Consider the following 15,432-nt stretch of genomic DNA (forward strand, 5'->3'; position numbering starts at 1 on the left):
AAGATGTCCTGTTTATTCTGCTGACGCTGTTTTGTTTGGAAGAGATCTGACCCTCATTTAAACACCTTCACACACCAAGGATCGATGTGTGTAAAGTTGAGGATGTAATTGCTTTTGCCACAATGTTTACATGCTGCAACTAATAAAGTGGAAATTTGCATTTATTAAAAGAAGGACAGCCCAAGAAGCCAATAAAAATACTCGCAAAGCTCTGAAACAACTCAATGTTAACAATTGTTCCAACTCTGCTTTCTAATTATTTAAACAACAGTTTATGACTATGTTTTAAGTTACATCTGGAATTATATTGTTTGACTTTTTGGACCCACTGCAGTCCTGAGGGACAACGCTAATGAAATCCAAAAGTTCTTGGGAAACATCTGAAGTAGAGTTTTACTTTTTTCTATCTGAAAACTGAACAAAACATAAGACAGCCACACAAAGTGAGGCAAGCATTTAACTCTCTCTGCAGATTAAGAAACGGCGGTTATGATTTTAAGCAGTTACAAAACAGCTACACTTACCATTTGGCATAAGAAGTGATTTTTTTAAAATTCTATTTTAAATACAGAATTGGAGGAAATTGTTAACAATATGCAGACATTTCTAATCTGATTTGCATTGTTAGTTTTAATCTGAACTGACCGTCAGCTCCCAATAAAAGGTCATCTTCAAAGCTGCAGCCGATCTTCACTCCTGTTCACACACAGACACACATAACCGCAGAATAAATACGATGTGGTGAAGTAATGGAATAGCTTCATTGCTATACAAGCACTCGACTTAGAGGGGCCATCTACTGCTCTTTTCTGCTCTCCTACAGGGGTAGTTTGGGTAGTTATGAGAAGTCAGTGTATTACTAAAGTAATGGTGGTTTTAGACCAGATTTTAGAGCAGGAAGAAGTTGTGATTATCAGTTGTTTTTACATGATTAAACGTTGAAAAAGTTAAAATTGTGTCAGAAGGATATTTTTTGGGTTTCTTATGATATCATGAACCAAAAGAGAAAACATGGATTACCTTTGCTGGGAGAAGAACTTTCATCTAGAGAGGATCCAAGAGGAGTTCTGGACATAAAAAAAGGACAGAGTTAAGTATAAATCTAAATTTAAACCTGGACTCTAAACAGAACACTTATCAGAGTCCATTAATGCACAGGATACAGGATAAAAAGCTACTTGGCAAATGAGCTGCGATGCTAAGGTCAGTGGATGCAAGGCAGCCTCACTTCACCTGCACTTAGTGCCTGTCATGCTATGTCTAACTAATCCATTTAAAGCAGTTGTCAAACAGTGTCTAAGCAATCAAGTTTTACTGTCTGCCATAAATGACCTCAGCTGCCTGTCAGGATGAGAAAATATCCAAGACTTGGGTTAAATTTAAATGTGACGTTTTTAAAAGCTGCATTTTTGGTCATCTGCCAGTAAAACTAGTTTACCCGGGTTAACTAGTTAACACATTCAGTTACTTCAAGCAGCTGGTTGCTGAGAGCACCGAGCTGTTGCACGAACTGCACCTCTTATCAATAGGGCAAACTTTATGTCACCATTAAACACACACAGACACACGCACACACCAAGGGTTGTGTAACAACGCACAGCTGCAGAATATGGAAATTTGTCCCACTCTCCATGTTCAGCCATGTTAGCTTTGGGCTCCTAGAGCCAATGCTATAGTAACCAGACTCTGCTGCAGACAGGGATGTTGTGTCATGTCTGTGAGAGCGCTGTGGAGGGCTCTGAGTGGCAGTGGCTGAAACCGTGTGGGCGCATGATAACAATGTTGACTCAGCAGGAGGAACCCCTCCTCTGTTTACTCTCCCTTTCTTTTTCTGCCTCTCTTTCCGTCTTCTGTCGGGTTCTTCCTTTCTCCCTCTGCCTCATAGCTCTTCCCTAAAGATCATGTGCTTTATCTCTGGGCGTTGGTCTCCTCCTTACGTGCATTTTTTTCCCTGAGGTTCTGCGTGTTGTATGCCTAGGCGTTGGCTTTATGTCAGTCCAACATCAGCAGCTAATAAACCGCACATGGGTTTTTAGACACCGTGAGAAAAAATAAATAGTCTAACGAATAACAAAAACACTTAGGAGAAATGCCACTCAACCAGTTAGTTGCGATATTAAAGGTCATCCAGTACAAATCTTACATTTTGATTCAGTAATTGAGCAGTTTTCACACAAAATGTATGCAAGTCATTGCCAAATTATTTACTAACTTCTATGATAATCGGCTTGCGATTTTTTTTTTTTTTACTTTATAAAGTCAAAAGTGTGTGTGACACTTCATAAACAACCTAAACCAGAAAAATAATAATAATAATTAAAAAAAAACAGGTAGGGTCTTCTAGTGAATGAATACTGTACCTGCAGTCAATCAGCCAGTTTTCAATCTTGCTAGGAACTTGTCCTGGCAGAAAGACACATGTTAGCACGTTAGCAATAATCCAGCAGATGTTCTGCAGGAATTACAACCCTCTATAAATATAATACTCCAATTCCAGTATACAATGTTTTAGCCCTGAAATCGCAAATTATCACAGTGGTCACTGGTTGTAATTTATTCATTACACACAGCATAATTCACACAGATAAGACTTTTTCTGTTTAGTTATTTGCATTGAGAAAAACAATTTCCTACACTTTTTGTCTATGTGAATTGGCAATAATATTACTGCAAGCGTGTAACATACGGTACCTTAGGTAGGTCCGATATTCAAGCCGCAAGCATTAGAGTTACTTGCAGGAGGTTACATCACCAGACAATAGCCAGCAGGTTTCAGGGTTAGCGACCTCAAGATATCGATCTTTTCTGCAGTTCTCTAAAGCAGCTTTAACATTTGTTTTTGCCTGTTTACCCTTTAAGTGAGACTCTCTTTCCTATAACCAATTCCTGATTTTTGAACATCAACACCCATTTACTTTATTGTTTATTCTCTTACAACCCTCTCCACATTTTAAAAGTAGGTACTACACACTGGCCAGTGTCATCTTCATAAACCAGAGAAACAGGATGTAACAGATTACTGTTAAATATTAGCAGACTGATGGGTTTAAACAAAGAACTAATGAAAATGAATATTTTACTACCCTTTAAAGGAAATGCTTGGGGTGCCAAGAAGATGCGACTCTTGGCACCTCGCATGTGGCTCAAATTTAATGAAAAATCAGTATTTTAAAAAAATGATTGCCATATTTTACTTATATTATACTTGCATATTAAAAACTAGTTCCAATAAGATACAACGGTGGCGTATTTAGCAATCGACTTTCTTATCTTACTGCTGGCTATGTTAAAGTTTTCCCGTTCACTTCAATTCAGAGTGAATCAATACAGCAGAAACTTCATGCATTTGAAGATACTGATATGATTATTTCCAGCACAATACACCTACAGTTTAGAACAATTTATTTGCTATTAAAGAGAATACTAAGACAAACAGGATAATATGACATTATCAGATATGAGGATAACTCTTTTGCTAACATTTTAATTGCAAGTGGTTCCTTATTTCTTCCCCAAACATATGATTGTTACACATCTTGGCATTGCTGACACTTAAGCTCTGTCTAACCTGGTTCTTGGCTCTGTGCAGTCCCATTACTTTGGATCTGCTGGGCATCAAAGCGGTCTGGTTTCGACCCTTGCCCAAAGGAGTCCCTGCTTCTGGCCCAGGCTTGACGGCGCTCATTGGCGATTGTGGCGTGCCCCACAGTGGGATCTGAGGATCAATCAAAGAAAAGTGAAGAACCTGTCTGAATGCTATGTTGTCTGTCAGGTTTGGCAGCTAGTCAACCGAAAACAGAGTGCGTTTAAGCTTGCAGAGCCTCCGAGTTTGGATAAGTGATGACTCCTCACCATGATAATAGCTTTTTAACCGGTGTCGTTACTGCCTGTCAGGTCGATAATAAACAACAGAGATATTACAAAGTGCTCGGACGTCCATCTAATATGTGCTGAACAACATTAAGTGTGAAGATTTTTGTTAACCTGCACATCTGTTAAATATATAGCCAAGTATTTCAAGTACTTTCCAGTTCTTCGTTAACTTATTTCAGCAGTTTAAGTTTGGAACAGCGGATAGACGTACCTGGAGCAGCGGTGGGTTGTCTGTCAAGAACGCCGACGTCCATTTTGGTGTGTGTTGTTTTTGTCATTCAGTCAGAGGACTGATGACTCTGCAGCAACATCTGCAACAGGTGGCATGGCTGTGGGAAATAAAAGTACTTGTTGGTTACTTTACTAGAGGAAGAAAACAAAACTGAAATTACGAGAGAAGCACCAATAAATCAACTGCTGACCAGAATCAGGCAGATTTCACCTTGACAGGACCAGAACATGTAATTTTTGAAAATACAATCTTTTCTGATCAGTGAACCAATAATTAACAGGTCATGCTGACAACAACACTCTTACCGTCTTCATCCCTCAGATGTAATCAAGTAGGAATTAAGTAATCAAAGAGCTGCTGAAATGAATTCAAGAGAACCACAAAGCTGTAAAAGGAATTTTCTACAGAAACATGTCGGCTCTTTACTCTGGCTGCAGCCAGCGTGACTTAGCAAAGGACTGAACTTAAACAGAGCCGCCTTAAGCAGATAACGAAAAAAAAAACAACTAAACATCTTAAGATGCTCTGCTTTATTGTTTGAAGCTTTCATCTGTCGGGTAAGGAATGTTGTTGATTTGGAAATGCTGCCAACCTTTCTGACATCTCTGCGTTAAAGGTCAACATTCTCCAGTGAATATAGTGACTAAGGTTCATAGTGATACATGCAAACCGTGCCACATGTGTTAATTGCAAATATAAATGGATAAAAAAACAGCTCAAAATGTGCACTCCACGTTATTTTTGTCTTTAAGATGAGGGAAAACTGTTTTACAGAGACTGCTTTCTCCCTTTCACACAGTGTGACGTCACCTCTGCTCTAAACTTGGAATTGGCAAAATGACCCACCAGGAGATCGATTGAGATTACAGACACAACCACACACAGCAGCACCAGTGTGTGGTTGCCGCTGTGTGGCAACAGTTGTCACACAGCGGCAACTGTTAATGAGTTTTATGAAATAAATAATCATTTGCATCGCAATTTCCATTAACAACAGAATAAGCTGAGGAACAATAATAGGTCAATATAATGCAGGAGCAAATAAAAACGGGCTAGTCTTTCCTAGCCACACTGACACTAAATAGCTAGTACACAAACTTCAGACTCAAGCGAATGGGAACGTTTTTAACATCAAGAACTGAGACTCATTAGACTAGAAGAACCTGTGCCTTGTATCAGCACCATGTGGAAAAACAAATACTGTATTCCACAGAAACTGAAAAGTGACACTCAAATGCCAGTGGAGAAGTAATTCATTAGAAACTTTATTTTACAGGCAGCAGTACATAAGAAATCTGACAGCATATCTACAGCTCAGTAGCGCTTTGGAGGAAGTAAAGCCACGCCGAGAGATGGGGAAAAGCACCTTCTGAAAGGATGAGCGTAATAACCAACGGTTAAAAACTTGGCACAATGTCGGGGCTCTTATACTATGAGGATGTTGTGACTGACATCGTCAAAGGAAGAGTTTACATAAAAGAGAAAAAATTATGGAACTTCCTTGATTTGCATATCATTTGTCAACTTCACACACTGTCTTACTAAAAGTGAGCTAAAGCGAAACTAGGAGCTATTAAAACCAACGTCAGGGTGCAGGGAGCCAATGCCCAGCTCTAGAAATCATTGGGTGAGAGGCGGGGGAAACTGCACAGATCAGCAGTCCATTGCCGAGCAATATAGAAACATGCAGGACAAACAACCATGCACACAAACACCTTCAGATAAGAGACCAGCTGACCCAACAGTCATGCAGCACAGCAACACTGCAGCCAACTGCTTCAGTGGGCTGCAAAGCTTGCTTGCAGATCACCCTGAACACACAGTGGCCTTCATGTAAACATAGTGGTCGCAGTATCGTGCTGCCGCCATGTTTTATCTTTACCAAGAACAGAGAAGCTGGTCAGAGTTGATGGAAGGACAGATACAGTTGAAATAACTGAGCTTAGAGTAGAAGCTCCTCTTCCAGTAATACAACAACCATAAAAATCCATCCACAGCTACAACAAAATGGTTTAGGTCAAAGCATAAATCCAGTTTCGAGAAGATTTTCCACAAGGCTCATTCATAAACTGTAAAGAAAACTGCAATGTTCCCTAGGAAGGACATGAGAAAAATGGGATGATAATTAATGTGCTTCTTTTTTAATTGAATAATAAATCATTGTGCCAGAGATGTCTAATATTTCCATGCCATTTCTAACTTAGACAAGTTTTTTTCAAAAAGCATGTAGCTTAGGCTCATTTCTTTCTGCAGACACAATGCATGGGAATGTTTATGAACATCCAGACATAAAAATCTGAATTCAAAATCAAAAACATTTTGTTGATTCCAAAGGGAAATTAAATATTGCTGCAACTGATATGAATTCAATTTCTTTCTAAAATGAAGCACAAGAGAAAAGAAAAAGGACATAAGATGGAACCTCAAAGCTCATCTTACTACACAATAAGGTTTTACGAATGCTAATTTCTGGAAATTACAAACAATATACTATTTTGCTTGCATAAACTGGAACATGAGGCCAATTCTAGGTTTTCATTTTGTAACTAAACAAAACAACTACTGGTAACAACTACTATGTTAAAACTTATAGGACAGATTAGTTCCTACTTCATAAGGTTTATATTTGTTCAAAATGCAATAGTTATTGTATTTTTGAACATGAACCAACAATGCCAATGCTCTGCAGCTCAGCCTTTCCACAGCACAGAAAAGAAAAAAAGAAAATTATGTGTGAATGTTCTGCCAATGTGCTCATGTAACCCACCGGACATAAGACAGGAACTCAATCAGCCCGCCATTAACCATGGAAGGTGAAGGGAAATGTGATGGAGTGAAAGAACGAAAGAAGAGAAAGGAGATGAAGATGGATGGAGCCAGAGGAGGGTGCAGCCAAATCTGAATGGGAACGTGTGAAACAGGAAGCAAGTGTTTAGAGAAAAGAACAGGATAACTTCCTGTCTGAGAAAAAGAGAGAGAGATAGATAGATATAAGAGAGGGATGCATTTATTTTTAGAGCTCTGCTGAAAATGCAAAACAAACTAGATAGGGGGAAAACAACAACAGTCTGACAGGCTGCATGATGAAATCTGATGAATCATGTTTAATAATAGTTTCATGACCATTTACCTCCACATCATCAGCAGCAGCTTTCACACGAAAGAACTAAATTAAACACATGTTGACTTCAAGATCACAAAGTAAAGCACAGGGACACTTGGAAAAAAACCCCATTAAAACAACGAGGTGTTTGGCATGACAACGAAAAATCAAGCATAGTGGTGAAATGGAGAGCAGTCTCCTTCCTCACATTTTATTAAATTTAGACATAAGCTAAAATTAAGAGATTAGCTAAATTAATTTACCATTTTGCTGATCAACACTGACAGTCTGCTGGACCAGTAATCAATGAATTACTCAAGAAAACATATGTAAATATCAAAAGGTTACAATTGTCTATTTTTAGCCAAAAATATTTTTATACAGCCCGATTTACGTTGTCTTGCACACACAAACGGAGAATGCAGGAACTAGACAGAAAATTTACAAGAAATTGTGTACAGCCGCCTTCCCACTAAAACATACAGTATTTCAAGTTGCTTGGCAAAGCACCAAACAATTTGCCTAAAGATTTTTACAAAGGTTTTAAGTACAGCCAAAGGAAAAAATAAAATAAAATACGGAAATAAAATGTAGCGTTTAACAACTTAAAGGATTTAGTTGAGTTCATGTCTGGGATTAGAATAAGCACTCGCATGAATTTACTGGTGTAAATTTCCTGCACCACAGAATCCACACCCAAATGCTTGCAGAACCTGGTGACCAGTCCTGCAGCTTCTGAGAATTTCAGCTCGTTGAAACAATTCGGCTTCCGGGAAATTCGCATGAACTGCGCAATTAGTCCCTCCTATAATATTTTCATTTTATTGAGGTCTGGACTTCGACTTGACCATTCCAAAACAATAACTTTATATCCTCTCTTTAACTTAGTTTTTTCTTTTCTGTGAGTGTGTGAACATCTTAGTGCATGTCCCACTTTTCTCTTAAGACGGTGTTCTTGCCGTAAACATTTTAAACTGGATTTTCTAAAATGATTTTAGCGAGACATCCTTCTAGTCATTTGTAATAAATGTGGCACTGTCACAGCATGCTCGATATTCTTTAGCATCTTGTTTTGTTTTTTGCAGAATTTCCCTTTTGTAAAGATAAATGACTGTTCTGTGTAAAAATAATTAACCAAACAACAAATTAAAAACAAACAACCTTTAAAACAATCAAGGTTTTCTTTTAGCAAACAACAACCCCCAACATATCCATACGGCTGTAAATTTGAACATGGACACCCATTTCAATTGCGTAGTAGTAAATTTGTGACATCTTGAATCAATACTGATCCCCCCTGCTTGTGCTTATTATACAGATTGAGCAAAAAATAGTTTTGCGGACACTAAGCTCTCTGAAAATGGCTGTGGTAAATTTTTAGCCTGATGGTAACTAAAACCTCAGAAATCTCGTTTGCAGAGCAAAAACCCGTATTTTTGTTCTGTTTCACTGGAAGATCAGACTGATTTGGTGTCACTTGAAACCGATAGTCATCTCTTTGGCATTTTTATCTGCATTCACTGCCTACCCAGAAATTTTTATAGTGTTGCATACAAAACCCAAAAGGGAACATCAATACATAAATATCCAAGAACAAATATATATGTATATATAAATATAATTTTCAAATTTATACAAAAACATTAATTTCTGTTAAAGCAAAAACAAAAATTAAAAAATATTCTAAAAGGTTACATGAACTTTCCAGAACTGATCTCAGAAAGCTCATTTCACAAAGCAGGTCTTGATGCTCAAATCTGATTTTTATTTATTTATTATTTGTTGAAATCTGATTCGTGTGTGCGTGTGGTCAATCATACTACAAACTAAATGCCGCCGCAATCAGATTTCTGTGTATACGAGAATGAAAGAAAGACAAATTTCAGCGTTTAATCAATTTTTTCTTATTTATACTCCAACTCCACTGCCAAACTTCCCTTTTCAGCCAATTTGCAGAGTATTGTTCATCTTTGTTTTGTCATTATATTAGTTTATTTTTATTTTTGCCAAATTAATTATTGGAGCAGTAGTTAAACTGAATAATAATACTGATCAATTTTAGTATTTGTTCAACAAGAAAAACTTACACCGATAGTTTTTATCATCCCATAGAAATCGTTACGTGGATTGATATTTTGACACAGATGAGAATAATGATTGGTTTATGAGCATCACTGCAGATTACGCAAATATCTTACATAACGGTATTAACAAAAAGAGAGATAATAAATTATCATAAATGTAGATTTAGCCCCGAGATGTTACTCATGAAAATATGAGAAAATATGTTCTTAAGTAACTCTAAATCTGTGTTACAGACTTGTTCAATAAACTATTTGAAATGTGAGGATTTTCTGTCCTTTCTCTGTTTTAGTTCACTGTAAACTGGGTGTCACTGTGAGAAGAGGATGGGCCCCATTAATGGCACGAATATCCAGCCAAGATGTTAAGTCAGCCCGTCGTCTCTGACAGAAGCCAGGCTCAAGAGTTTAGCTCTGCCCAAATGTTATACCATCAATGGAGTCCAGCTCAATGTTACAGCACAGGACCGGAGGATGCACAAAGACTCAGCTTCCATTAAGATTTGATGGTAATGTGACTATGTATATATGTGTTGTGTGTGTACATCATATGTCAACTGGAATGTTTTATGTTTTGACCTGTGTATCTGGGCCCTGTTTGTCCGTTTGTTAATCTGTATGTTCTAAACTTGAAAACTTAAAATAAAATTTATTAAAAAATAAATCAATAAAAGAATTGATGGTAATATTTATATGGATAAATATGGACGTAAAGCGACTGAAATTATTAACAGAAGTTCAAATGCAACTGCTCAACAATAAAAACTCATACTAGACATGACTAATAACCCAGGTGGCAAAAAATTACGTTTTTCCATTTCATTCTTAAAATCATTGTTACTCGGTATTATACTGCAGATGTATTGTGTAGCATAAAAAATAACTCAAAACGTATAACTGCTTAACTCTTCTATCTTATCTCCAAAGGCAAATAAAAATCTGATGGCGACAAACCAGTTAGTTTCTAGATGCAACATTATTTATTTAGTCGATGGGGAAAACAGATGAAATTCATGCACGGTTGCATTTACCGTCTTGATCAAGTAAGCACGAGGTCAAGATCATCTTTCGGCATCTGATTCAAAGCAAATATTTACTATTCCAATGACTTTGTTGATTTTTCAGGCATGCATAAGTATTGCCAGTACAGTTGCTTTGGAAAAATCATTTCCTCATTAAACAAAACAACTGTTTCTTACAAATCAGCTGATTGGAAACATTTACGGCTGGATTTATTCATGCTAAAAAAAAAAAAAAGAAAAAGACATCATACTAAATTATTTTTACTTAAATCCATTTCCAAAATCCATCATAGTTTATATATTTATTTTTCCATTTCTGAATATAGATATTGGGTTCTTCTTTTTAAAATTTCTTTAGTTTTGTACATTTTTCCTACTATTGAAGCCTGATACTTACAGCAAGTCAGTCCAACAAATTTCATTTTGACGTAAAGTTTGAATGTGAATAAAGTCGGCGTTTCACTCTGTCAGCCACATTTATATCCCTCAACAGGTCACATAAAAACAAAGGTATGTCGTTTCCATCTTTTTTCACCATCAAGCCGATATTAGCAACATTTCAGAGGAAATTACAGAAAACATTTTCTAACTCAGGTTAGTCGTGACTTTAATTTTCCTTCAGTTATCTTAAGTACAAAACAAGTTGCTCCTTTCAAGACAAGTTGGCTGAAATGTAATCATCTGTCTTGTGAACATATCTACTATAATTACAAACACCAGTTTTCTTGTTCTGGTCTGTTAACACTCTATTGCCTAAATTTTTTCCCCCCAAAAAATAACAAGCAGGAATTTTAAATCCAGCTTTGAAAATCAGCAGACAAAATCCAGACACACTCAGAAGAGGCCCAATAATCAGCGAAAGAAAAGTGGATCTATTTAGACAATCAATTCATCACATCCAGACTATTTCTGCAGAAACAAGAAACTATTTGTGGCTGCAGGTTTGGCGTGTAACAAACTTAGGTACTTCTTTTAGCATTTGCATTTTGAACCTTTTTTCAAATTTTATAATAAATCAATAAATGCATAAAGAAACGAACAGTGCTGTCACACTGTTTATCTCATATGTATATGATTTGAACGTGAAGCAAAAAGCCATATTTTGCCACATATTAACTTCAGTCATGTATATGATGTCTATGGATAGTTTGCTGTGTCTTTGTCATAAAGGGTGGTTATGTATTGGGATAAATGACACAGATTTACAGTGTTCAGATTAAAGTATTTTACACCATAGACTGAATTACATTTTCTCTTTTTCCATGCTTGACCATCTTGGGCTGAAAGTTCAGTCCTGTACATAAAATATTTCACCAGGTGGCCAAATAGCTATTTGCTAAATTAATCCTAACACAAGTTCAATGTCCCTATCATGTCAACTACTAAAAGGTTTCAGCATACGGAGGTGAATAAACCTTCACCAGTGCAGAAAGACTGTTTGATTAGTGTCTGAAATTAAGGAACATTGTAATCGAGGTGACATTTCATAGCAGTCGAATTTATGTACTCAGACATTTCAAATAAACTACTAAGTGTTACTGATAACAGTTTACTTGAAAAAGCACCGTGTGCGCACTGACTGGAGAGAGACAACTTTTTGGCCTGTGGACAAGTTTTATACACCTATAAAATAGATATTAGTAGCAAAAACATTCTATGGGTTAATAACGATGTCATACCAATTCGGTTTTTCACTGAGCTGAACATCCTGTGAGCATCAGCTGCATATCACTCACTGCTTCAGAAATGTGTATACTTACCAATCTGATAATAGAGTGGTGTTTATATTGACTTTCGGTTGTACTTTGAAAGTGAAAACTAAGCTCAAAGGGCACCAATTTGTGTAACATATAAATAATTAGTAGAATTAAATTAAATAGGAGCAGCATCTCGGCACAAAAGCTAAAAATAGTTTAGTTGTTAAAAATAACATTTTGTTTTCCTTTCATATCCAAATCGACTTTACTAAAATTTACTTTAAATGTACAATGACATTTGGTTAAGATGCACTTAATCTACACATAATGAATAAAATTATAATAGAAATGTTGAAAAAACAAACAAACAAACGCAAACAGTATTGAGCTTACTTCTTCCGTATGTTTATCTCAGACAGTTTTACTGTTAGTCGATTCCCATAAAAACTGTTCCAGCTGCTGTAACCTTCAGAAACGTTGCTAAACAAATACAGCTCCATCGATAAGCCATCATGTGAAAGCTGTCTCCAATACACAGACAATACAAATACTGTATAAGTTTAATAAACATTCAGGTACAGATCAATCTTAGCAGTGGAAAAGGAAGTTACTTCAATAAAAGAAATTTAAAAAAACAACCAGCCAGCAGTACATTGCCACAACCGCAACTATGCACTGGCTCATTTTCTTAAGTTCTTTACTTTAAAGCAGGTATTTTGTCAGAGGTTTCCCATGGTCTGCTTTTTTCCTGTGCGGCAGCAAAAGAAAAGCCGTACTAAATTATTTCCTTCACCCAGTTTGTGGATCATATAGCTGTGGCTATCAGGAGACACTAATCAAACAACCTCACTGTAACATTATGAGCAAAGTAATTACAATGATTTTTAAAAAGTAATTAGAACTACCCGTCAGAGCGCACATACAAATAGCTCCAATTGTCTTTGGAGATACTTCCTGCATGTTAACTTTGTGATTCAAAGCATTCTTGAGCTTTCGGTTTAACGGAAGCTCCCAGCTGAAAAATCTACTTTAAAATATATATATAATATAATCAATAGCGCTGATAAGCTGAATAGCACATCTAGGAAGCCGACTAAGATGCAGTTTTAAACACTGTTGATTAGTATTGATCAACAGCGGAGCAATGTGGACAAATCCGGTCACCTGACGGAAGCACATATTCACCATTCACTACTTTGCTGGCCAGGAATTGATTGAGGCACTGGTCTCAAGGTACGTGTTCAACTATTTCTGTTTGTAAAGAAAATAAAATCCTACTCACACCTGTCATCACAGGTAAATGGAGGCAGCCCCCGAGGTGTGTTATTTGTCACCTTTTATAGTCTGAAGAATATCCAAGAAGTCATAAAGGTTAAATTGTGCAATTATGCTTTTCCCCTAGAGTTAAGATTTGGTTTATTATAAATAAATAAACCAAAGGATATACATGTTTTCTCCTTAACCCAACACAAAATTGCTGCCATGTCCATGACTTGTGTCTAGTTATTGTTGATGAAAATCATTCTCAGAGTGTGGACTCCAATCTGGATCCAGGACAGGAACAAAGACAATCTAGTTTGAGAGAGACCTGAGTAAAGTGAGTAAAGTTTTCTCCACCATGCTTAGTTGGAATGACAAAAGAAACTACAAGCCAAGTTATCAACAAAAAACATCAAAACAGAGATGAAGCAAGCCAATGTTAGCCTAGCGCCACACTCGGTCCACGGTTCAAAAAGATTTGCAGTACAGGGATATTTGCTTTCAATGAGAACGTTGGGTAGGGGGTTGCATACCAAATCAAAAAAGTCCTTTAAAAATACAGATGAGCAAACTTAAGAGCAGAAATGTATCAGAAATATTTGAGTTTATTAGATTGAACTCCATTATAATTTTTAAAAAAAGGATGGTTTCTTCTTTTCATGGGTGATACTGAAAAGTAGTCTTTTTTTTTGGGGGGGGGGGGGGTACAAAAATAAAAGTTTTATTTTTTTTCAATTCAACTGTTAAATTAATTCATCGATCACATTTTTAGATATACTAAAGTTCAAGAATGTGTTTACGTTTTAAGCCGGGAAAGGAATATGGTGTTTGAAAATGTAAAAAATAAAACTTGTCTTAAAAATTCACCAGCCTTTTCAGCTAGCAATCTACATTTGTGCAGCGAGAGCCTCGAATAAAAATCTTTACACAAAATAAAGATTGAGCTCTCAGCTGAGCTCTTACATTAAATACAAACATTTGACTGAAAACATAGAAATGTAGTAATTTTTTAAGAGTGGTCAGTGGAAAATAACACGTCAAGTGTTTAATTCCAGAGTTAAATCACCTGAGATGTAGAAAATACAAGATTCATTTGAACTTTATTCTCACATTTTTAAAAAAAAAAATCCTTGACAATATTTCCCTATGGTTATATTTCTGGGTTTTGCACAAATGTTATCTGTTAAATTTACCAACTAGCCTTTTCAAACTCTGTCTATATGTATTAAAACGGTGCTACGCAGCAGAGTTTACACTTAAGAGGAAGAGTCCCATGTGTCAGCATGCATTCTAAAGTTGAGCCATCCAGCCTGTTAGTCAACACTTCACATGTAACACAGAAACTCCGCAACTCGCTGAAATAAAGTCTCTTTACAGCGACCAATCTTTCTTCAGTTCACATTTTCACGACATGCACAGCCTCTGTGGATATTAAACAAACTTTTCTCCTAACTGTGTCAGACCAACCTGCTGTTTCAGCTGCTCAGCCCTGGCTCGAAGGACTCGCTGTGACAGCAGCCGCAGTTTAAAACTCTCCACACATACACAAACACAAAACACCCGGCGTGGAGCCATGTAGACAAGCTCCGGTTACTCACCGTCACGTTTCTCCACAGTTCAATCGAGTCTGAGCCCAAACTGTCAAAAGTGTCCAAACTTTTCTAAAAAACACTCCAACATTCCTGCTTCCGCTTCCTGAAACCAGCTGCAGCAACAGAAGCAGCGGCAACATGCAGAGTGGTGGAGGAGGAGGAGGAGGAGAAGAAGGAGGGAGAGAGGAGGTGTGTCCTCTGGGCGCTGCAGCGGGGAAACACTGACCCCTGCTGGATTACTGCTGCTACTACAACACTAAGGTCTGTAAAGAGTGATTTTAAAAAGACTCTTCACATGGAAAAAAAACAAACATTGATTATGTCTTAGTGTAGCTTGATTGCTAAATTTCAATAGTTTTTAATTGAATGCTGGGAAGGTTATATTTATTAACTTTTTTTATAACCTGATATTTTGATTTTTACTAAGTCATTTCACCTTTATATGTAAGTTCCAATTTTTATTTTTGTGTTTTGTATGTTTTGTGTAAACGTCTTAAATTTCGCTCGCCAAATGTAAGATGTTTTCTTTAAATAAGTCATGTCTGAACGTTTGTGCTAAGCGCAAATATAAT

The 15,432-nt window shown here is 36.8% G+C and overlaps 1 protein-coding gene across 1 annotated transcript in view; it reads right to left on the minus strand.

The window, feature by feature from the left end:
* Window positions 1–15,001, minus strand: part of ssfa2 (sperm specific antigen 2) — a 41,393-nt gene extending 26,392 nt beyond the window's left edge. Inside the window, exons 1-6 of the mRNA XM_023336894.1 lie at window positions 14,867–15,001; window positions 4,085–4,202; window positions 3,569–3,715; window positions 2,361–2,403; window positions 1,021–1,067; window positions 646–696 (exon numbers count right to left, since the gene is read on the minus strand). Of these exons, the coding sequence (XP_023192662.1) occupies window positions 646–696; window positions 1,021–1,067; window positions 2,361–2,403; window positions 3,569–3,715; window positions 4,085–4,151 (355 nt within the window). The 5' untranslated portion in view covers window positions 4,152–4,202; window positions 14,867–15,001. The remainder of the gene's footprint in view (window positions 1–645; window positions 697–1,020; window positions 1,068–2,360; window positions 2,404–3,568; window positions 3,716–4,084; window positions 4,203–14,866) is intronic.
* Window positions 15,002–15,432: the final 431 nt, after the last annotated feature.

Source organism: Xiphophorus maculatus, chromosome 7 (assembly GCF_002775205.1).
Source record: "Xiphophorus maculatus strain JP 163 A chromosome 7, X_maculatus-5.0-male, whole genome shotgun sequence".
NCBI lineage: Eukaryota > Metazoa > Chordata > Actinopteri > Cyprinodontiformes > Poeciliidae > Xiphophorus > Xiphophorus maculatus.